At 42.2% G+C, this 24,072-nt stretch overlaps 1 protein-coding gene across 1 annotated transcript in view; it reads left to right on the forward strand.

Moving 5' to 3' along the window:
- Positions 1-24,072, forward strand: part of VWF (von Willebrand factor) — a 246,104-nt gene that overhangs the window by 178,794 nt on the left and 43,238 nt on the right. The window contains exons 35-42 of the mRNA XM_034784806.1: positions 3,412-3,632; positions 4,964-5,156; positions 5,930-6,271; positions 16,745-16,950; positions 21,605-21,707; positions 21,814-21,888; positions 22,459-22,563; positions 23,038-23,243. Coding sequence (XP_034640697.1) covers positions 3,412-3,632; positions 4,964-5,156; positions 5,930-6,271; positions 16,745-16,950; positions 21,605-21,707; positions 21,814-21,888; positions 22,459-22,563; positions 23,038-23,243 — 1,451 coding nt within the window. The remainder of the gene's footprint in view (positions 1-3,411; positions 3,633-4,963; positions 5,157-5,929; positions 6,272-16,744; positions 16,951-21,604; positions 21,708-21,813; positions 21,889-22,458; positions 22,564-23,037; positions 23,244-24,072) is intronic.

Here is a 24,072-nt window from a genome sequence, read left to right on the forward strand (position 1 = left end):
GACAGAGTTGTAGTGATCTGTGAATTCAAAATGTCTTTCTCTGTTTTCAGTTTAGTGTCTCTGGCCCTATGAAAATTCAAACAGCAAAGAGATGGACAATTTTCCTGTCTTTCTTTTATTTCCTTCATTCTGCCTTCAAGACCATTGGACGAGCTTCCTTGCATGTAACATTTCGAAGATTCAATAGGGCCATTCACCATTCCCTTGTATTGCAATGTTCCTGGATGGCCCATCTGATTCTGATAGCACTGCTCTACAGCCAAAATGCTTCTGAAATAAATGTAGTCAAACTTTACTAATTCTGGGTCACTGAGAACGAAAATGATGCTTAAAATTGTTGATTGGCTCTAGTTTTCAAGATATGCTATTGGGTCAGTATATACGACCCTTGACTTGGGAATGGCGGAGGATAAGTGAGTTATAAAGGGAAGGGATCTCAATTTAAACCAGAAATGACTAAAATACATCTTTGACTGGATCTATGAATAAATCTATGACTGGATTTGGACAGTACTTGCTTTTTAGGCAAAACAATGAATGATGCAATCTGAAGCTGGTATTGCGTCATACATGATATGAATTGCAGCATGTTATTCCTAGAAGTCATGGATGATGCAATCATAATGAAGCTTAAATCACTCTGCTGAACAAATTGCCCTATATCAGCTCTAGAAATCATACAGTGTCGTGCTCTCTTATTTGTCAGTGTTTGATTTTGCAAAGGGACACCTTTCTGTTTAGCCAAAGTGAGCAGAGATGCCTCGTACTTGTGTGAACAGTGCAGATAACTTCTGCTATGTTTGTGGTGAAGTGACTTTTGCATCACAAAAGCATAGTATAACCACTATGGTTAAGAAAGCCTATCACCTTTATTTTGGCTGCAAAATTGGAGATCAGGCCAAGAGGTGGGCCCCACACATATGCTGCAACACTTGTGCAACAAATGTTCACCAGTGGTTGAACAGGGAAAGGAAATCTATGCCTTTTGCAGTCCCAATGATTTGGAGAGAGCCAACAGATCATACCAGCAATTGTTACTTCTGCATGGTGCCTCCAGTTGGGAAAGGTGTGTCAAAGAAGAAAAAGTGGACTGTGCATTATCCAAACAAGGACTGCCGGTTCCTGATGCACCAGAATCATCTTCACTTGAGTCAGACGAGGAAGAGGATGAAACTTCTGGTCCTGAACCATCAATGTCACAGGACCCACATTTTCTCCCATCCTCCTCCTCTGAACCACACCTCATAACACAAGGTGAACTGAATGACCTTGTCAGGGATTTGGAGCTACCTAAGAGTAAGGCAGAGCTGTTGGGCTCCAGACTACAGCAGTGGAATCTCCTGACAGGTGATGTTAGGGTTTCCATGTTCCGTGACCATCAAAAGGATCTTGTCCCCTTCTTCTTCATGGAAGGTGATCTTGTAGCCTGCAACAACATCGATGGTGTGATGGCAGCCCTCAACATCGTTCACGATCCAGATGAGTGGAGACTGTTCATTGATTCATCGAAGACGAGTCTTAAAGCTGTTTTACTGCATAATGGCAATGCTTTGCCATCAATTCCAGTTGGTCATGCAGTCCATATGAAGGAAATCTATGACAACATGAAACAACTTTTGAGGTGCATAAACTCTGACCAACATCAGTGGCAGCTTTGTAGCGATTTGAAGGTTGTTGCTCTCTTGCTTGGTCTGCAGACTGGATACACAAAGTACTGCTGTTTTCTCTGCAAATGGGATAGTCGTGCAAGATATTCCCACTACATCAAGAAAGATTGGCCACTCCGACAGTCTTTGGAGCCTGGGAGGAAAAGTGTTCAGCATCCACCACTTGTTGAACCAAGGAAGATCTTGTTACCACCCTTACACATCAAGCTGGTTCTGATGAAGAACTTTGTCAAGGCCATTGACAAAACACAAGCAGCTTTCAAGTACCTCCGTGGAAAATTTCCAGGGTTAAGTGAAGCTAAGATAAAGGAAGGTGTCTTTGTTGGTCCTCAGATTCGTGAACTTCTTCAAGATGATACATTTGACCATGCTCTGCGTGGCAAGGAAAAGACGGCATGGAAAGCCTTCCAGTTAGTGGCAATACATTTTCTCGGAAACAACAAGGCAGTCAACTACAGGTTGTTGGTGGAAAACCTCCTCAAGGCATACAAAAGCCTTAGTTGCAACATGTCACTAAAGATACATTTTTTGCACTCTCATCTAGATTTTTTTCCACCGAACTGCGAAGCAGTGAGCGACGAGCACAGAGAGCGATTTCACCAGGACATTGCAACAATGGAGAAACGCTATCAGGGCAAATGGAGCCCATCAATGCTTGCAGACTATTGCTGGACAGTGACAAGAGATGCTCCATTTAATGAATACAAGAGACAAGCCAAGAAGTGCCAAGTAGACACTGAATAGGACTAAACTATGTACATAATAGTTTTTTGCCTTTTGTTTCCTAATACATTTTATTTATATAACCCTTTTGCTGATTTTTAAAGTGTTACATAAACAGGACAGGTGAAATATTATCATGTAAAGCAACCATAAACACATGAAAAGACCTAGGTTTACAATTTATGATTAAAACTCTACTATCTACACAATATACATAGACATAAAATGTAAAAACTTAAATATCTTAGAAATAGTAGCCAATCAGTTGTTTTAGTTGTCATATTTGAATTCAGCACATCAAAATACATAATAAATAGCACATTTCATCTCTGAAGCAGACGACTTCTCAAAAATTGTAGACCAGTGTAGTTCTTCAGGATGAGCAGCGTGGGAGGGGGAACACTCTTCCCAGAGGAGTTCACAAGTTTAGGTCACACATTTTCAAAGTTATAAAGCAAAACATACATATTTCCTTATAGCATGGAATACAGACATTACAAATAAGATTAATGCATTCAGCAACTCACTAACATTCTATACAGTGTAAACATTAAATACATTTTTATAAGACTAACACCCAGCAACGGCTCCAGGCACCAGCGCTCCAAGCGCGTGCCTGGGGCGGAAAGCCGTGGGGGGTGCCCTGCCAGTCGCTGTGAGGGCGGCAGTCAGGCTGCCTTTGGCGGCTTGCCTGCGGGAGGTCCGCCGGTCCCATGGCTTCGGCGGCAATTCGGCGGCAGGTACGCCGAAGCCACGGGACCGGCGGACCACCCATAGGCAAGCCGCCGAATCCGCAGGACCAGGGACCTCTCGCAGGTGCGCTGCCGAAGGCAGCCTGCCTGCCATGCTTGGGGCAGCAAAAAAGCTAGAGCCGCCCCTGCTAACACCTATTCTAAGCAACACTAACAAATGAGTGAACTAGTTTGGTCTCCAGCTAATGTCTGCAGCCTTGGCAAGAGCTGGCACCTGGACTGCCAGTATCACAGAGATAATGATCTTTTTTCTCTCCTCACCTTTGCAGGCAATTGCATGGGCAGCTCAACCCGACATATTGTCACCTTTGATGGGCTGGATTTTAAACTGACTGGCAATTGCTCCTACATCTTGTTTCAAGACAAAGAGCATGATATTGAAGTGATTCTCCACAATGGGGCATGCAGTTCAACACCAAAACTAAACTGTATGAATGCCATAGAAGTGAAGCACCATGGCAAATCAATACAGCTCTCTGGAGACATGACAGTAAGCCATAAGCAATGAAATAGCTGTACGATTCTCTGGTCAAATGACAATATTCCAGATTATGAGGACAGAGTTGTGCTCTCCTTTTTCACTATTTATATTGCAGTGCCGTTTTTTTCTATTTACAGTGTTTTATTTCTTATGCTGCTAAAATCTTTATCATTTTTGATTCCAGAATAAAGTCCCTGCCCATATGATGCACCGAATTTGCTTCTTTGCACTGCTCTGGCAATGCAAAGAGGATGGAATCTGGCACTCCCTGTCCAGATAGGGATTCTGGGGACAGGCAGGCAGGTGTAGCTAGAACATGCTGCACTCTGGTTCTTTTCAACTGGTGAATGGTCCCTTGTGGGTTATTGTCAACTGGTGCATGTTAGAGCATCCCATGAGCTGCTCTAACCTGTGCAAGGGCTGCAACCAGAGAGAATCAGGGAGCCATAACTGGCTTCCTGACCTCTTGCGCAACAGCTGCATTGGGTGGATCTCAGCCCTAGCAGATAATCTGCCCCAATGTGTCAGATTTCACTTTATAGACAAACAGGTGTTAATTTAATAGTTGTGGATGTTACTGTTCAAAGCTTTAATACAATTTGAGGGAACTCGGACATACAAGTATTGACTAACATACAAGGCAGAGCTAACTAGATCTAGTCATAATAATCTTGCATAACAACATAATATATGAAAAGTAGACTATAGAAAGGTTAAGGGTCTGCTCCAAGTCAGATGCAATTACATAGGTTACCTCATACCACAACTAAATCAATGTCTGCAATGCCATATATGTTTTGTAGTCTTATATCACCATCAGGTTCTTTCGTTGTTGCCCATATCTTCTTGTCAATGGATGGGATGATTTTTGTGGCCATACAGAACTTCTTCAGTAAATAGAGGAGAACTATTTGTTCCAAATTACAGGCTAATTATGATGAAATTAGGATATTTGGATCTGATCCTCTAAGGTGCTGTGTGGCCTCAACTCTCACTGGAATTTGAGGGTGCTTAACATCCAGCAGAAGGCATTGAACATCTTACAGGATTGGACCGTTAGCCAGTGAATGCATATGTGATGCTGCAAATGGGAAAGTGTTGACTCACAAAAAAGGAGCACACAATCCATTTCATGCATTTCTACACTCAGAGCAGAGACTCTGCTTGCAGCTTGAACTGGTCTCTATATTATTTGTATTCTCTTGGCTTTAATCAACTCAGTTGGATCTTCAGTCCCTTATGAAGTTAAAATGTGTTTAGGAATATCTAGACTCTATACACTTTAATTTATTTTGGTTGGGTGGTAGAACTGATGGAGTATTCTCACCCTCTTGAAACAGGTTGCTGTTAATGGAGAAATGACTGCTGTTCCTTATATAGACGATTACTTTAAAGTCACCATCTATGGAGCAATAATGCATGAGATCAGGTTCTCCCAGCTCGGACATATTTTCACATTCACGCCAAGAAACAATGAATTTATCCTTCATCTTATCCCAAGGAGCTTTTCTTCACAAACATATGGCCTTTGTGGTAAGTTTTTTCAGTGTTTTGAGTTAAATAGGTGTTAACAAAAACCAGCAAAACACATAGAGTTTTAAACAGTCAGACTAAAAATCCCTTCCTAGTCTGCACTGCACACTAAATCTGGGTCTGACTCAGGTTTGTGCCACAGCCACACACAAGTCAGGCTGACCTGGGTTACCAAGCACTCCGGTCCTGGGTCCTAGGACTCTGCTGAGGGGTGGGGGGGAAAGGGGTCAGAACCTGAGTCCCACTGTGACTCGGGTCCAAGCCCTGTCATTTTGTAGTGTGGTCACAGGTCAAGCCACAGACCCAAGTCAGAGGGTCCGTGTAGTGCAGTATGGATGCATTAGCCTGGCTGTGAGACCTGGGTCCAGCAATTGTAAATACAGGTTTAAAATCCAATGTGGAGGCTCAAGTCTGGAAGCACTGAGTCCACAAGCCCAGGTGCCACAGACCTGGGCTTAGTGTGCACTGTAGATGTACCCTCGATGGCTCAGTTTCCATTCTCTTGTGATGCCATAATCTCACTGGTTCTCCAGGCATCAATAGAATACCAAATAACAAAACCAGGATTTCTAACCTAATAAACAAGTAAAAAACATCCTAAGCTTTTTAGGCCTATATAGATCATAAAGAAGCAATAAGGAGCAAAACTCATTCTTCCTCCCCTTGCAGCTCAACTTTTGAGCCTGAAGGAGCTCTGTTTGCCTTGTCTCTGTTTGCTCAAAATTGTTTGACTGCTGATGGTTTTTAAACCTTCTTTTTTCTCACTCACCTAGGGGTTTGTGACCAAAACAATGGCAATGACTTCATGCTAAGTAACGGCTCTGTCACATCTGACAGCAGCACATTTATTCAAGAATGGACTGTGAAAGAACCAGGCAAAATCTGTGAAATCAAGAGAGATGACAGATGCACCGAACATGCCACTGCCAAGTGCAACGTTCTGCACTCACCTCAGTTTGCACAATGCCATGGAATGATCTCTCCAGACTCATTCTATTCCGCATGTGAAAAAAACAGCTGCTATGAGGAAGAAATCTGTGAGGTCATAGCTTCCTACGCTCATGTTTGCAGAACAAGGGGGATTTGCGTCGTTTGGAGATCACCGGAGTTTTGTGGTAATGGTTTCATTATACACTAAAATTGATGCAGAAACTAACACAGTGAATTACTCAGTACCACTACTCCCATTGTCTCCAATTTGTCTGCATAGTGTGAATATCTTAATCCTATGTCATAGGACAGAAGTGCCAGTTTAAATTTCCAGTATAAGTAATGTTCCATGTTAGATAATTACTTTAACATGCAGCCTAATTTAAATGTATTCCTCACTATCCATTCAACCACTATGTATGGAAATGGTGCATCAGTAAAATACATACACCTGTTAATTGTGCAGGGCAGAGGGTAGCAGACAGGGACAGCTGAAGATACGTAGGGCCTAGGAAGACCATGCAGAAGGGGAATATTACTATATGAGAGTGTACAATTGTTCAGACCACCGCCCCCCGACTTTCCATACCAAATATGATTCTGTACTGGGAATCGGCCCTGATTCCAGTAATTGATGGCAGCTGCAGATGTAGCTGTATCAGTACAGAACCTATGTGAAGATAAGGAAAGTTACAATTTGCACCAATGGTACTTACCTCTGCTTCTCATTAGGACACACTCCATTGGTGCAAATCATGGCTTTCCTCGCCTATCCTTGGATTCTGCACTACTGACCATCAATTGCTGGTACCAAGGCAAATTCCCTGTGTAGACCAAGCATATGGCTTTCACTGTGTGAGAAAACAGGCTTTTGGTTGGTAGCCTGTGGCAGAGAAGTTCAGAAACACCCACTATATGCGTCACATTCCCCTCCCAGAGCAGTGCCAGTTATGCTGCAAATTACTGACCAAGTCAGTAGTAAATTGCTCTGCATGCTCTGTGATCCCCATTGTGCATGTGTTGGAGGGGAAGAGGTCACAGGTGTGCAGCCATTGATTGTGGGGCGAGGGAGAATATGGCAAGGGTGTTAGCAGTGCAGGTGACCAGAGATATGTAGAGAGAGGAAAGATGTGTGTCTGGCCTGGGATCAATAGGTTTCTTATATCTTTACTCATCCACCAAGTCTCATCCGCTTGCATGAATTTCTACCTATGATCGCTATTCATACTGATAGACCTACCACAGAGGAAGACATCACATGCACTACACAGTTGCATTGCACATGTGCTCAGTGATATGCTGATGGGCACTACGTGTGAACCTCAACAAATAAAGCTAAGTGACTATTAGGGCTGCTGATGCCATGTATTGTCCCCATGGATATTCTTGCCTTCTGTGCAAGGCTCGCTGTACTAGGATATCCAGATTAGGCACTGGCTCTCTCAATCTTTTTGGTTTACAGCCCTCTGTTTATGATGGATATGAACATGGGCCACCTTCCCTCCATATATTCCCTTATGCAATGCCCTGGCATAGTCACCATGTCCCAGTCATTCTTGTTCTCTCTGTCTGCCTCCCTCTTTATTATCTTTTCCCGTTCTCTTCTCTCTCTCTTTTTTTCTCCCCCTTTTCTGTGCATTTTCTATATGGTTTCCCCCAGTTTTTATACTTTTGCCCTTTATCTTGATTTTTCCTTCCCATTCCATATTTACTCACCATCCCACAGGTTGAGAACCAACCCCCTAAGGACTTGATGTAACAAAAGTGCTGTCTGTCCAATATCCACATTGCACGGCACTATAAGAGGCATCACTGGGATTGTTTTTCTTCATGTTTAAGGCCCAAATCGAGTGGGTGTTGAAGAAAAAAAAGAGGAAGGTGAATTTGGCCTGATCCTTGACTTAATGTCTTACATCTCTTTCAAAGCAAGTTTTGGAGAACATTATTGATACAGATAAATCTTTTAAGAAACAACACACTCCAAACATTCTATATGGCATATAATCCTAGAAAATGGAGAGAGAACATAACCTGTCATTGCTTAGATTTAGGACTTCAACCAGACTTTCCAAATCGCAACATCAAGGTAGAATGCCAAAGAGGCTTCTTAATAACCTCTCTGCATTCCTCAAATTCCCAGTTTATGATGCACTGCAGCATGAGGACACCCAGTTTAACTACTAGTTACATAAAACAGTCATTGGTGTCTCAACAATGGCATCTTCTTCTTCTTCTTCCTTTTTTCTTTTCTTTTTTCTTTTTTTTCTTTTTTTTTTTGAAAGCAGGTGCATGTGTATAGCTGCCAAAAATAAAATTGTTGATTGCTGGGACATTGTGCAGAATACATTAACAACTCAATAGACAGCATAGCTTAATCATTATATAACATTACAAACCTATAAACAATGGCATTGCATTAGATAAGATTTTTTTCAGTGAATCCAGGCTATTTATACAGGGCTAAATTAGACACCAGCCCATATTGGGGCAATGCAGAATGGCAACACTTCAGCAGCACAAGTCATCCCTGAGCTCCCAGCTGGGCAGGGTGAAAATGTCTGCTTGCAACATCCCTTAAGGGGGTGTAGCATGCTCTCCATTCAATGCCAGCCCAGCGCCAGTGATCAATTCAGTAGGGGGGCAGAGCCATACTCCAACTTCCTTCTCCCTGTCCCTGCCCTCTTCGGGATATGGGGGCACTTGTAGGAAACAGTTCTTGTGTTCATGGGAATGCATGGACTAGAACTGTAGCTGACCCTGGTATGGGAATGCAAAGACTCCTTGTACACTCCCCACACTTAGCACAGCTGCTCTTAAGCAGCTCACCATCTAGCCCACAGTAAGCTGTACTAGCTGTATAACTTCAGGGCACAGAACGTATATACCTTTAACGTGCTTACACATTTTGTTAGGTACTTGGTGAAGAGTGCTGTAGAATTAGTATATGGTTTAATGCAAAGATCATGGAGACTTTCATCATCTTTGGGTGGCAGGGAAGCTTAGTTATCTGAAAATCTGATTGCTTATACATCTGTTGACCTAGCCCAGTGTTTCCCAAACTTGGGACGCCGCTTGTGTAGGGAAAGCCCCTGGTGGGTCGGGCCGGTTTGTTTACCTGCCACATCCACAGGTCCAGCCGATCGCGGCTCCCACTGCCTGCGGTTCGCTGCTCCAGGCCAATGGGAGCTGCTGGAAGCGGTGCGGGCCGAGGAACACACTGGCCGCTGCTTCCAGCAGTTCCCATTGGCCTGGAGCAGCGAACTGCGGCCAGTAGGAGCAGCGAACCTCGGCCAGCAGGAGCCGCGATCAGCCGGACCTGCAGACGTGGCAGGTAAACAAACCGGCCCGGCCCATCAGGGGCTTTCCCAGTTCTCAGAGATGGAGCGTAATCTGTAGTACGGCAATGGAGAAATAAAGAACCACCAAGCCCTAAAATAATGGTCCAGTTTGGTGGCCATTGAGGACTGAAAAGGGAAGGAATCAGCACAGCAAGGTTTCTGGCAGTGGTTTCAGTGGATATGTTTGCTGTGAGATATTTACTTTTGGAAACACTGCAAAGATAGTACCATTGTTAGATTGTTTTGCACATCTAGTAATAAATAACTTGCAAGTAGGGATATTTGAAAAAAAAAATCAAATTAAATTTTTATGTTGAAAAATGGGGTTTTGTCAGAATTTTTTCCAGAGGAAAAGTGGTTTTGGCAGAATTTTCTATCAGAAAAATTGAAATGAAATATTTTGCTTTGGGTCGGCATTAATCTTTGTGTCGTCCTGAATCACCGCAATGCCGCATGTCCCTATTTTCTTTTATGGATCCTACTCTCCATGATCATTTTCTGTGGCTGAGCCACCACGGCATGTCATTGGACTCCCACAGAAAGAGACCACAGTGTATCATGAGAGACTTCTCCATAGGGGTGAATGGGGATATGAGGAGCCTAGAACTACAACTCCAACAAGGCATTGTGGTGGCTCGGGAGAATGCAGAGACTACTGTCGTCTAGACCTGAAACAAAATGTTTCATTTCAGCTGAAAACTTTTCCACTTTTCTACATGTCTGAATCAAAATTTTTCTGAACTTTTTGTTCCATAGAATGTTTTGATATTTCTACATTTCACCCCAATTTAGGATGCAAACAAATGTCAAAATAGTGAAGTTTCCTGCAGGATTGAAATTCCATTTTTTTTTATCATCCCTGCTTTCAAGGACAAAAAAGGACAGATTATAAATGCTCTCACTCGATATCAAGTGTCTTCACTTGGAATCTTTGCAGGGTATATCATGTGTACGATAGTAACACAGTCTATTTATCTATTATCTATCAATCTCCCTGCTCATTACTGCAGTATCTCAGCATGTAACAGAAAGAATGATTACTGCAACGTAAAGATCCACATCTGTTCCTGATTATTTTCCTGCGTTCCCTTGAGGAAGTTGGGGATTTGTTGTTGTTGTTCCTTCTCCTGCATCTTCTGTCTTCGTTCTCTTCCTTGCTTTAATTTGGCTGCATCACTGTGGTAGATGTTATTAATTATTATTATTATTTATTATTTGTATTAGTGTGGTTCCTCAGAGCCCTACTCACAGACCAACACCCAATTGTGCTAGACACTGTACAGTCACAGAACAAAACAATGGTCCTGGAGCGTGAACCTATTTCTTTTATGACATCAGTGCTAATTGTGATTTTCTGTTGCAATTTAATTCAGCAGTTGCAAGCAAGAGAAGCTGGCAAGCACTTGGGAACTGCAAGGCACACAGTAGTGATTCACAGTTCTGTTTGGCAATATCACTGTAACGTTGGGGGGAAACCCTTTTTTTAAAATAAGTGCTGGTGACAAGTGCTGCATTAATAGCCCTGGATCGTTTAATATACATGGAACAGATACAGCACGGGCAGCCACTTCCCTGTAAAAGTGAACTATAAAAGGTGACTCAGTCTTTACTTAGTGGGGCCATTCCCAGGGGTTTGCTCTTTCTCTGCCCCACCCATCTCTAATATTTGGTTGCCCTCTTGGAAAGGGACAAATATGTGGCCTGAGTCCCTCACCTTTAAAGTCTTTGGGAGCTGGCCACTCCTCAGCTGGTCCTATACTCCTTTTGACTCGAGAAAGAAGGATGGTCTAATGGATAGGATGCTGGACTGCTCAGAGCACAGTTCAGTTTAATGTAAGTGGACAGGTTGTCTTATTCTTGGTCTCCTGGAACCTTACCTTGAACCCCTCTATCTCGTCTCTGCACTGCTGTCTGATTGTTTGATCCCATGTTCTTCCTCTAGCTGTTAAGATATACCATTGTACAGTTCCATATTCCTGTTCATCGTGTCAAATGGGCTTTCCTCACTTTGGCTCAAAGCTTCACCAAGATTCATATGGCCAGGTGGCTGCATGCTGACACATGGGCTCCTTTGGGGGCCATTATTCTGCTGTTGCAAACACCGGAGATGAGTGAAGCTGGAGACACTGCAAGCAGGGTGGGACCACGAATATTGAGCAGGAGGATATGAAGGTAGATCACTCTCAGTCAGAGGTCAGAGCACAGGTAGATGACAAGATAGTACACAGGAATGGATGCCCAGTGGGCTTTATGGGAAGGGACTGGAGAACTGTATCTAATTTGTTGTGGGTGCTTGAGGCTACACATTTTCACTGCATTAACCTCAGGGCTGGCTCCAGCATTTCTGCCGCCCCAAGCAAAAAAAAAAAAAAGCCGCAATCGGCGGCAGCAGTTCAGCGGCAGGTCCTTCGCTCCTATAGGGGAGGACCTGCCGCCCCCGAATTGCCGCAGGTGCTGCCTCTCTCCCTTGGCCGCCCCAAGCACCTGCTTGTTAAGCTGGTGCCTGGAGCCGGCCCTGATTAACCTTGTGGTAGCAACACACGTTAAAAGCAACATCCTGGTCTGCCCTATAACTCAGTGTGATGGATGCCTCTGTGTGGCACTGATAGAGATGTCTGAATGCATACTGTGTTTCAAGAGAAAAAACAGGGTTGAGCATGAGGTATAAACATGAACTGAAGACAAGGCCTATGATTCAAGAGACCAGGTTTCAGTTCCTGGCTCAATGGTCTTCTGTGTGATCTTGGGAAGTCAGGTAATCTATCCGGTGTCTCAGTTCCCCATCTCTAAAATCAGGATAATACTCCTTTACCATCACAGGGATGTTGTGCGGACAGACTCTATTACTGATTGTGAGGCACTCTGATACAGTAGTGACCAGGGTCCTACAAATACACAAAGAGAACAAGGGAAGGAAGATAGTCCCACTCCTCCCTTCTTATGGCCATGCTCACAGGGAAGGTCTTTGGAAGAGGGGCCGGAGTTCCCAGTCTGCCTTTGTCTGGCTGTCATCCACTGGTTTCCATATGGAACGAGAAGTATTTCCAAATTTAGATGTATGGGATTATTTTACTACAGAAATCATCTGAGATCCTTGCATCTCTATTTGGTCTGCCAGGGCAGATGTTTTCCCTTAGATCCTGCTGTCATTTCAGCCCTGTCCACTGAGTTTCATTCAAGGGGGAAAGTCATGTTTTCTTTCCAAATTCCTGGAAGATTTTTAAGAATCAGACTTGCTCTAGGTAACATTTTGACATGACTAATGTTAAACCCTTCCTTAACAGCTCTCCTTTACCCTTCAGGTTTACAGCAAGCCAAGACCAGTTTAAGGGAGGAATTAAAGCAATTTCATTGATGCTGGAGGAAGTTTAATATGACACCTATTTTTATTCTTGTTTGCCTGATACTTCTGCCCTTGACAGCACAAGCCTTCTTTCTAGTTCATGATTCAGGGTTACTGTGGAGCTTAGTCACTGCATGAATAGGAGATGGGACTGCTGGAGATAAGGTGCCTGAGCTGTGCATAAAAGCTGGGAGAACACAAGGTGGGGTGGGGTGCTCTACTTATCTGTGCAGTCCCACTTCAACTAGATAGCATGGAAAGGGCTGGTCAGAGCACCACCTTTACTGCTCTCCATCCCGTAAGGGTTTTCTAGTGCCAGTCTCTTTGACAGACGTCTCAACCAGAAGTGCAAGGACAAAGATTGCACCTGGCTAGTGTGCAAAGGGTTTGAGGGGGAAGGAGGTAGGCTATTTGCTCCCTTTTCCCTATTTTGTGCACTACTAAGCAGTGGTCCCAGTCTAGCCAAAATAAAATCTACTTGGTTGTAACTAAGCGTATCAGACTCACACTTACTACTGCGTTACAGCTGCAAGGATTTGTAGCCCCTCTGCAATGTGATATTTACTGGTCATTGAAATATTGATGAGCTCATGCTGTTGGAGAGGCCCATCAGAAAATAAGCAAAGCAAAGTGTAATATTTTTTTTATGAAAGAGAATGCGGACTTATCCTAGCACCACAAAATACTCAGGTTCACAAATTCATAGAGATGATCCGATCATCTCTGCTCCATCATTGAACTGGCTTTCACTGAATAATAACTAAGGGCCCTGATTGGTAACTAAGGGTGAGGTCCTGAGAACCCTAATGATTACAATGGAAGATGAAGAAGCAATGGGCTTAAATTCCAGTAAGGGAGGTTTAGGTTGGACATTAGAAAAAACTTCTTAACTGTCAGGGTGGTTAAGCACGGGAATAAATTGCCTAGGGAGGTTGTGGAATCCTTGTCATCGGTGGTTTTTAAGAGCAGGTTAGACAAACACCTGTCAGGGATGGTCTAGATAATACTTAGTCCTATTTTGAGTGCATTGACTGGACGAGATGACCTCTCGAGGTCCCTTCCAGTCCTATGATTCTATCTCTGTTCCAGAGGATCTCTGTGGAAAAAGCAGAACCTGATATCATCTTTAACTTTTACTTGGGAATTTAAAATGTTTTATTTTGCTGGTGTCAGAAACATCGTCCCATGAGCTCATCTCTCTCACACACACACACTATTCCCCAGTAACAATAGTTATTAATAATAGCTAGAGTAATTCAAAGCAAGACTGACCAGCTGCAGCATTTGTCACTGCTTAAATCTGCTGGTAAGACCCTTCAAAATTTGTTACATATTACATAGATTTACAGGAAATGATACTGATTATTCTTTTCTCTCCTTGAAAGGAGGAAGCTGCCTTTTTAACACAGCCTGTGCAAGCTGGGTCTACAATATCAATGAATAGATTGCATGGAATAATTATGACGGCATCTGAGAAACTGGAACTCAAATTAGATTTCACATGGAATGGTGAAGGCTAATCTGCCAGAAGAACTAGTCTCCTATCTACTTGTTTTTGACCTCTGCTGTTCATTTTATGTAGAGAGTTTAAAATGATTATTTCTCTCTTTAGGACATAAAATTATTCAGCATTAGCGATGTGCAGATACTGAAACACCCCAGCTATTGAGGAGTGCTGGATTGAGAGTATGTGTGTGGGTAGTCATTGTTTCTAATGCCACACTCGTAGATACAGTACCACCAGCAAAAGGTCCCACAGCAGAGCCTGCATTATCTGAAAATCTTGGGGGAGTAGCCAGAACTGAGGCTGTGATGGGCTAGAGATGATAGTCATGAGCTCCTAGAATCTCCTGGTTATAATTCCACCCCTGAGCTAAAGGGACGTTGGGAGTGATTTTTCTGCTTTTGATGGAGTATTCCCCCTTCCCTTCACGCTACCAACTCAAAAAATTTGCTATTGGACTGTTCAGTCTAGCAGACAACGGTATAACAAGATCCAAGGGCTGGAAGTTGAAACTAGACAAATTCAGATGTGAAATAAGGCATAAATATTGACCAGTGAGAGTAAGTAAGCATTGGAACAAGTTACCAAGGGTTGTGGTGAATTCTCCATCACTGGCAACTTTTAAATCAAGATTGGATGGTTTTTTTTAAAGATACACTGTAGTTCAAAAGCAATTACTTTGAGGAAGTTCTATGGCCTATGTTATGCAGAAGGTCAGACTAGATGAATTACAGTAATACCTTCTGGCCTTAGAATCTATTAATCTGTTTTCCCTGTCACCTTGGCCTGTAGACACTTCCAGCAAATGCATTTCATATAAGCTTGTTCACTTCTTTTGCCAAGTGGTGCTGTCTCCTTCCTTGGTTATGAACAAAAAAAAAAAAATTTAATGGGGAGAGGGGAAACCATAGTTTTCTTAAACCCTTGCCCCTCCTGTCTGCATCACACATACCCAAACACTGAATTTGTCATATGTTAAGGGGGAAAGTGTTTGTGGGAGCTTCTTGGAAGCACATCCGTGAGTCAAGGATTTGGTTTGCTGAATGAATAGAGAGGAGCTGCCTGAACCCAGCTGGCTTCTCAAATGCCAGCCAAAGAGGAGAAGGGAGGAAAGGGAGGTGCTATGGTATATGAAATCTGCAAGGGACTTCACTATTGCTATTGAATGTACATGGAAGGTGATCAGATACAATGAGCAGCAGCATAAAACCCCAAGATAGCCGCATATAGATTTGTGCAGAGAAGTCTTTGTAGGCCTGATCCGAAGCTCGCTGAAGTCAGTGGAAAAGCATCCATTGACATTAACAACACCCTACTCTCTTATGAAAAGTGCCATAGGATCTTTCATGTTGACAAGGGGCCAGAACCTTAATTTTATGTCTCATTTGAAAGTTGGCATCTTCAACAGCATGAACCCCTCAATGTAAGTTTTGCTCATTGGCTCAGAGAGGAGGGAATATAGTTCTGAAATCCTCTCCATGAATAGCACTGGAATCCAAAGTTTAGGGTTTGATTTTGAAATTCCCAAAAGACGCTATAATTGGCCTTTAGTTTCTAGGGAATATTGCCTCATATCAAATCACCAAAACCGCTTCCTACAATGCCTGTCTCTCTTGGAGATCTGCCGATCACACTGTGTAAACACTGCTACCTTAATAAATGTAATGGTGGTCCCAAATTCTACCTTGCCTTACGCCCCTGGAAATAAATGGACCAGATGCTCAGCTGGTGTAAATAAGCTTCTCTCCACTGAAGTCAACTGTGTTATTCCATTTTACACCAGTTGAGAATCTGGCCCAATGGTTATAAATCAGGACAGAAGTTAGGCCAACAAATGTTTGATGTAGATTGTAAGGCCAGACGGAGCCATTATAATCATAGAAATGTAGGACTGGATAGGATCGCAGGAGGTTGTCTAGTCCATCCTCTTGTGCTGAGGCAGGACCAAGTAAACCTAGACCATCCCTGACAGGAGTTTGTCCAATCTGTTCTTAAAAACCTCCAATGATGGCAATTCCACACCCTGCTAATCTATTCCAAGATTTAACTATCCTTATAGTTAAAAAGTTTTTCATAATATCTAACCTAAATCTCCTGTGATGCAGATTGAGTCAATTACTTCTTGGCCTACCCTTGGTGGATGTGGAGAACAGTTGATCCTGTCTTCTTTATAACAGCCCTTAACATATTTGAAAACTGTTATCAGATCCCCTCAGTCTTCGTTTCTTGAGACTAAACATACCCAGTTATTTTAACCTTTTCTAACCCCTTTATCAAACCCTGTGTCAAGAGATCTGCGTTTTCTGTTTGCTTTACAAATTTATTTTGAAAAATGTTGAGCACAATGGAGGCTATAATCAATATATATCCTCAAAGGCAATCAGGTTGAAAAAGTGTTGGAGAAAACTATAAGTGAAACCATTGCTTTGAGTTTCACATCTCTTCTGAAGTGTTCTCACCTGTCTTCTTACAGCTATGAAATGCCCCAACTCTTTGCTATATGATCACTGTCGAACAAGCTGCACAAAGCACTGTGAGAACAGCACCAGCATCAGTGTCTGCAAGGACTATCCCACAGAAGGCTGCTTCTGTCCACCCGGACAGGTGACTTTAAATAGAGATTGTGTTGATGAAGAAGTCTGCACACAGTGTGTCGCTGAAGATGGAACACGCCATCAGGTAGCTGTCTAGTTACTGCTTATCCGCAGAGTTGTCAGGATGTGTGTTTTGACAAATGAATCTACATCTGATAAGTCTGTCTATTTTTCCCTTCAGACGTTTTTTTCAGTCTGCTTCCTCATGGCTGGCCGGCTGTCTGCCCCATGCAGCTCCCCCAGTGTGAAATTGACTAGGCTCAACATTAAATTCACAGCTGGGGCTGTTGAGGCCAGGAAATGCATGACAAATTTCTGTGGAAGAAACAGGGGGGAAAGATGACGGGAGCGGGGAATGGCATAAATGGCTATTTATTAAGAGATCTATTTCTCTCCAGCAGGCTTTTACCAGTAAACACCAGTTTAAACATAAAAGTAGACTTCCAGGGTTCCTTATGCTGGGAGTGTATCTTACTTCCATGGCAATGCACTGGGAAGGTTTCCAAGGGCTAGTCTACATTTACAGTCATAAGTGCTGGAACTACACCGATGGAAGAGCTTCTCCTGTTGGCATCGGCACTCCACCTCTCCAAAAGGCAGTAAATATGTCGATGGGGAAGGCCCTCCCATCAACATAGCACTGTCTGCACCAGAGGTTATTAACCACATTGCTCAAAATCCAAACCCCTGAGCAACATAATTATACCGACGTAAGTTGGTAGTGTGGACCAACCCTGAAACTTTTTCAGCAGTTAGTACAAGAGTGACAAGAGTAGCCTGGTCCAATCTCCGGCTGTAATGTCCCCTTCCACTCAAAAATGGACAGAAAAGGAATGTTTCCTTTGATAAATCCATGGGTTCTGTCCCACTGAAAATCTACTCTCCTCAGGTAAGTGTGGGACGGTACCTCTGGCAAGGGAGGTATTACTTGTATAGTCTAAAAACCACACAAACTGGGAATCCATGATAATAGATAGCCCCTGCCAGTAGTTCTTTGTCTGACACATGGAGTGCCTGTCCCTGTATGATCTCTTCAGGTCCCTTCCCACCACTAGTTGCATAGTGAGCCGTTTTCGGTAGCATCTTCCACATGGTGGCTGAGCGCTGCTCCACCCTGGGAGAGGAGCAGAGTCCATGAAAGAGAAGTGAATGCTTCACTGTTAACACGTGCAGCAATAAGCTATGTGCTATGAGGTGGATTGTCCTAGGGCCATGCCACATATATAGCAGCTGCTCCCAAGCCCTACCCTTCCCCCCTCAGTGCTCCCTGGCTTACACAGAGACCCATAAAGTTGTTTTTTCCTGTGCATGTGTGCGTGCCTGGTTCCACTGTGCAGCACGGAGGAAGGGAGAAGTTTTGCTCCTTTCCATGCAGATTCTGGGAATGGAGCATATAGCTCTATAGGTATTGGCAAGACTCAAGAAGGTTCTGAGTCCATGTTCAGTTCTGATAAGCATGTAAACTTTTAGATGCCGTATCTGAATTTGGGAATGTCAGGGGAATGTAATGAGGAGAGGCTTTTCTTCTTGAAGTGCATGTCTGCTTCTGGTTTGAATTCATTTTGAGGTCTGGCTTGGTTCTTATTTTATGGACCATGCTTAGTGTAACAGACACACTCTTTTACAGGTTGTTGTGTGTGTGTTAGATGGATTTCCTGTTTTTCAGGCATAACAGTAAATTTGTGTTAATGGATATCCACTGGTAAAAAAATTAGACTAATATTTCAGCAATAATGCATGTTATAGACATTTACAATTGATTAAAACAAAAGGAAGACCAGATGATCTGTGCATAAAACTTCTGGAAGAGCAATTGCTCTGTTAAAATTAAGAACTGTTTACATTAATTGTCATAATGACAAAATATAAAACTGTAGAGCAAACTCTCAGCTGTTATGAATGATTCAGTAATGATTGAAGATGCACTTGATTTATTAAAATAGGCACTACACAAACTACATTGTCAATGTAATATTCATACTGGTTCCAACAGAAGAAATTCTACTGATGTTAGCATATATTAACAGTTATATATGACCCTGAGGCTGCTTAATGTGGTACAAAAATCCTGCTTGTAACAAGCGTCTCTTGTATATTAATATGGTTTATGCATTAGTGCCACCTGCTGGTATTGTGTAAGTATTACTGTAAGAATAGGTAATCCATTCATTCCAGCAATGACAGTTCTTGTAGATTTGATAGTCATATATACAGAATTTATATTAAAGAATTAATTTAATGTATATAATAGCCACATGAAGTTTTGAAATTATTTGGACAAAAGGGCAAAAGGCAAGCTCAAAATCAATGGCCAGATTTCTCAGAGGCATCTGCTTCTCCTATTAACTGCATTAAGAGTCACAGGTGCTCAGTACCTCTGAAAATTTGGCCATAATTTGTTTTTGATGAATCTGTGTTTTAAATAGTGACGTTGGATTTACCTGACCATTTAACGGACTGGTAAACACCAGTTGCTTAACACAGGTGACCTAATAACGATGGAGCAGAATACATTTTGATTCTGTATCTGAAGAGAGAAAGCTGACTGATAAATGTATTCTCTTGCACTGTGTACCATTGCTATCCTAAACCTTTTTGTTGAAGTTCTACTATGCACAGCTCCCACTGATCTCAAGGACTCTAGTGCTGTCACCACAGTATTTCTGTAAGGGAAGTATAGGACAGGTGCAGATTAAGGCACAAGCACTATAAGCCTATGCCTAGGGTCCTGGCTCCTCAGTCACATATTGTTCTCAGAATCTGTTTTCATTTACAATAAATGTTTCTAGAAAAACGTGAGTGTAACAGACGCAGTGATATCTGCCTGTGTCTGCAGAGAACCTGAAAGAGTAGCCTTAAAAGGTACAAACTGTCACATGCATCTCAATGGGGTGTTAACTCTGAAATCTTCTGCTTTGGGCAGCTCCATCAACACAATCCCAGCAGTGGGCTCTGTGTATGAAGGGCCCTTGTTACTGACACCCCAACATGGCTCTGCTGCTGCAGTGTCCTCCAGCGACACAACACAGAGAGGGTCCTCTGATCAGTTTATTGGAGGCTGAGTCCTCCCTCCTCTGGGAAAAACCCCACCCCACCTGAATGTAGAGTGTAGTAATCCAGGAACAAGGGAGGCCTCTGTCTGTCCAAGGAGGAGTGGTGGAAAGTTTCCCTACCAGATCAGCAAACAGCTCTTATATGAGTGGCCTCTGTCACGATTTTTCCAAGGAAGGGTGGGACCATGGCAAAGGGGTGTGGCCACAGAGCAGAGCAAAGCTACAGGAAGTCCATATGTGAGGTGTCTAACAACTCAGATTGCTTTAACCCAGCTCTTGGTTTACAGAGAGGTTCTTATTGATATGTTGAGGAAAAGCCTGCTGTAGCACTGAGGATGAAAGTATTTGTGAGAGCAGATTTGTGATCATCTTATTGTGTCTTGAAATGTTCAAGTGCTTCAGTGTTTCACTGTTTGCTGGTGTTCAAAAGATACAAGAAATAACATGACATCCTCTCTAGTCCACCTGCAGAGAACTCTAATCATGTTCTATTAAATGGTCGGACAATACAAATGCAGTGCTTCCACAATCCCTGGGATAATGCTGTTTATCGGCAACTTAACTATGCAAACTTTCCTCTATTGAAACAGATTCCCGCAGACTGACCACTCACTAGCCTCACTTCCTTTGTTTTATAGGCTCCTAGATCTTTCTATCAGTTTGCTTCAATGTGCTGCTGCTCTTGTTGTAGTCCCACTATTAACCTCCTCATTTAATGCAGTCTAAAAGACCTTTTTGACTCATATAATGCTTATAGTACATACAGCATCTCCAGGGCTAAGTGGTGGTCAGCCTAGACATCACCCTTCTTCTTGCATTAGTAAGGATCACACCACACTTTTATCAAGAAAGTTCCCAAAAGTTTTTTTCTGGACAATATTCTCTCCTCCACGGTATTACACCCTAGGCTCTCATTCAAAGCATGATTTGATTATGCAAATGTACTTAAATTATCCATAAAGCATCTTTCCACTACCTGCCTCCTCGCTTGAATATTAAATGTAAACAGTTCTTTTTACCTGTCTGTGAACTCAAGGACCAACACGTCCACTTTCCAGCTTTTCTCTCTTGCCAATGATAGCCAGCACTGAGGGACAATCATGCACATTACTATCAATTTCTCTATGCATTTATTACCTTTAAGGAATATCACAAAGGAATTACAGTGTCTGATTTGGTATTAATTTAGCCTCTGTCCAGAGTCCAATGCAGTGGGAATTCTAATGTGTTATTCTGAAACATTCTCAGCTTAAAATAGGGTTTTGTTTCTTTATTTCTGATATGCTTAAATGCTAAAAATCTGAAAAGGCTGCTACTTCTATATACTTCCAATTGTTTCTCTTATTACTCCAGTACATCCAGTCATAGTGTGTATAATACCACCATGGTGCTGTATTATTTACAGTAGTTTGCAGTTGTACTCATGAAATCTGAACATTATGCATGCATAAAACAATGGTAATTTCTCACCGTATGGATGCAAAGAATGCATCACTTGCTAAATCTCAGTATAACCTAATTTCTAAATGGTGTAGTTCTCTGGATTCTTGTAGTTATCAAAAGAAGCAAAACAGTCCCCTATGTAGTCTTCTGGTTTTCCAGATTAGTTCATTTTCCCTCCAGCAGTTTGCATACCAATGATCAGAAGATTTCCTTTCTCTCTTACAACCTGTTATTTTTATGCAGCACACAGAAACATGGATTCCTTCCAACGAGCCCTGCAAGATCTGCATGTGTCTTGAGAATAGGATAATAAACTGCACTACCCAACCTTGCCCTACTGCCAAACGTAAACTGTTATTAAATCTAAATATATATATATTTTTTAAAAAAATTCTACTTTGCTTATTTGTATCTAAGTGTGGTTTACAATTGTGTTCCCCCCCCCACTCTAGCTGCAGTTTGTGGTCCCTGTGAAGTTTCCAGACTACGCCGGGATTCTGATCAGTGTTGTCCAAAGTATGAGTGTGGTAAGTTGCAGATAACGGTGAGAGCTATAGTTTATATTGATGCCCAGGTCTCGATTTTTTTGTTTACTAGCTACTTTTCAAACTTATGATTGGCATTTTCAGTTAGATCAAGTATTGATTAAGATAGTCTTTTACAAAGCACTTGAGGGCCATATTCACCTCTGTGTGGAGAAAAACCCACGAGAACAAAAAACTTCATGAATCTCTACACAGTTTCCTTGTTTTGTGTGTGTGTGTCTGTGTGTACATGGAGAGGGGCAGGGGACAATTTGTCTCAATGACTTTAGAATGGTTATTTCATTTTTTCAGTAGCTATTGTTTATCTAATCTACACAATCTACACTTGTGAAACACAATGTTAGAACTTTAATGCATCTAAAACCAAACAGGAATTGTTCCCTAAATCATTTCTAAGATTGGATTGTACCCTGCTAAACCGTGCACTAATGCTTATTCTCTATTAGCAGAGAAGCAATGAAGTACATGGAAATCTTAAAATGAGGTGTCTTTCTTGATGACTAACTAGCTAAGTACCAACTGATACACTGCCTCATTTTTTTTTTGTCTTAGTATGTGATTTAGTTACCTGTGATCTGCCTGCTGTACCTGCTTGTAAAGATGGTCTTCAGCTTGTATTGACAAACCCTGGAGAATGTAGAGCAACTTACACTTGTGGTAAAGTATCTTTTAAACATTAAAAAATATTTGAGCAATGGGGTTGAATAAAGAAACAAATATAAGTGCCTGACTGTCTGGAAAACACCGATTTGGATCCAATAGGACCCGTAGCAATCTTGCAAACTGGAAACATCTATTACTTTCTCTTTCTGAGAATGCACTATGAACTACAGAACAGAGCCATGTTAAGAGGTGCAGGGGCTCTGATCAAGAGTTTACTAACATTACAAATACTTTTTACTATGTAATAAATGAGGGAAGGTGTTTTTGAAGGAATAAAAACATTGGTCCTGAACTTGCAATAAGATCTGCTAGTTGGGACTTCTACACCTGTGTGACTTATTGAAGTCAATCCCTAGTGGATCTCATTGCCATATCAGAGGCTTGTTTGTAAGAGAAACTACACTTGTGGTTTCTATTATATCATTCTGAAATGCCCTGTGCTCAGTGTGATACCTAATTATTTGATAGCTTGCAAGCAAGAGGAATGCAAGCGAGAGCACACCCCTTCCTGCCCTCCACATCGAGAGCTGACAGTTAAGAAGACCCAGTGTTGTGACAAATATGAGTGCACCTGCAGCTGTACCAATTCTACAGTGCACTGCCCAGCTGGATATTTATCGATGTCTGTCACCAATGACTGTGGCTGCACAACTACGAACTGCATTCCAGACAAGGTGAGTGCAATGAACTGTCCCGCTTACAGAGGAAAATATCCTTCTTGCAAGGAGTGGCTGCTCCAAAGCAATCAGTTTTCAGTTTTCACGTGGTAATGCCAAGTCTCCCAAAGCAATGCCAGACAAGTACATGAAGGCTTTTAGTAATAAGACTGTACGCAACCAAAGTGAACCATTGCACATCACTATGCGTGTTACATTGTAATACTGTCTTGCAACATTAACAAAACTAAACTGTTCACAATAACTCTGTGGTTTTTAGGATGAAAATACAGCTAATCATGTAGCAGCTCTGAAGTCATTCTGGCAGCAGGAATTTCAGAGATCATTCTGAAGTTTTTACTTTGCTTCTGTAATAGCAAAAGCTCATGGCTTATGTTCTGTACATATGTTCCATTTCAGAATTTCACTCTTTAAAAGCTTTCTTTTTGTTGCTATTCAAATATGCACACAATCTACTTGCCATATTAAATTGAAATACTTGTGAATACATTAATGCTCATTAGAGCAGCTGCATTTTGACCATACGTGATGCATCCGGTCACTGATTTCACTGTAGTTCTTCACGTGAGCTGTTATCATGTAGACATTTGGGGCCAAATTCATCCCTGAAGTAATGCCATTGACTCTAATAGAGTTACACCACAATAGAATTTGTCCCTAACTGTTTTTTCTTCGTATATACTATTATACTACATTAAGATCTGGAGATAGTATGGCTTAATGGATAGAGCACTAGTTGAGACACAGGAGACCTGGGTTTTATTCACAGCTTTGCCACAGGCCTACTGGGTGACCTTGGGCACAACACTTCACTGATCTGTGTCTC

This window comes from Trachemys scripta, chromosome 1 (genome assembly GCF_013100865.1).
Source record: "Trachemys scripta elegans isolate TJP31775 chromosome 1, CAS_Tse_1.0, whole genome shotgun sequence".
NCBI classification, from domain to species: Eukaryota; Metazoa; Chordata; order Testudines; family Emydidae; genus Trachemys; species Trachemys scripta.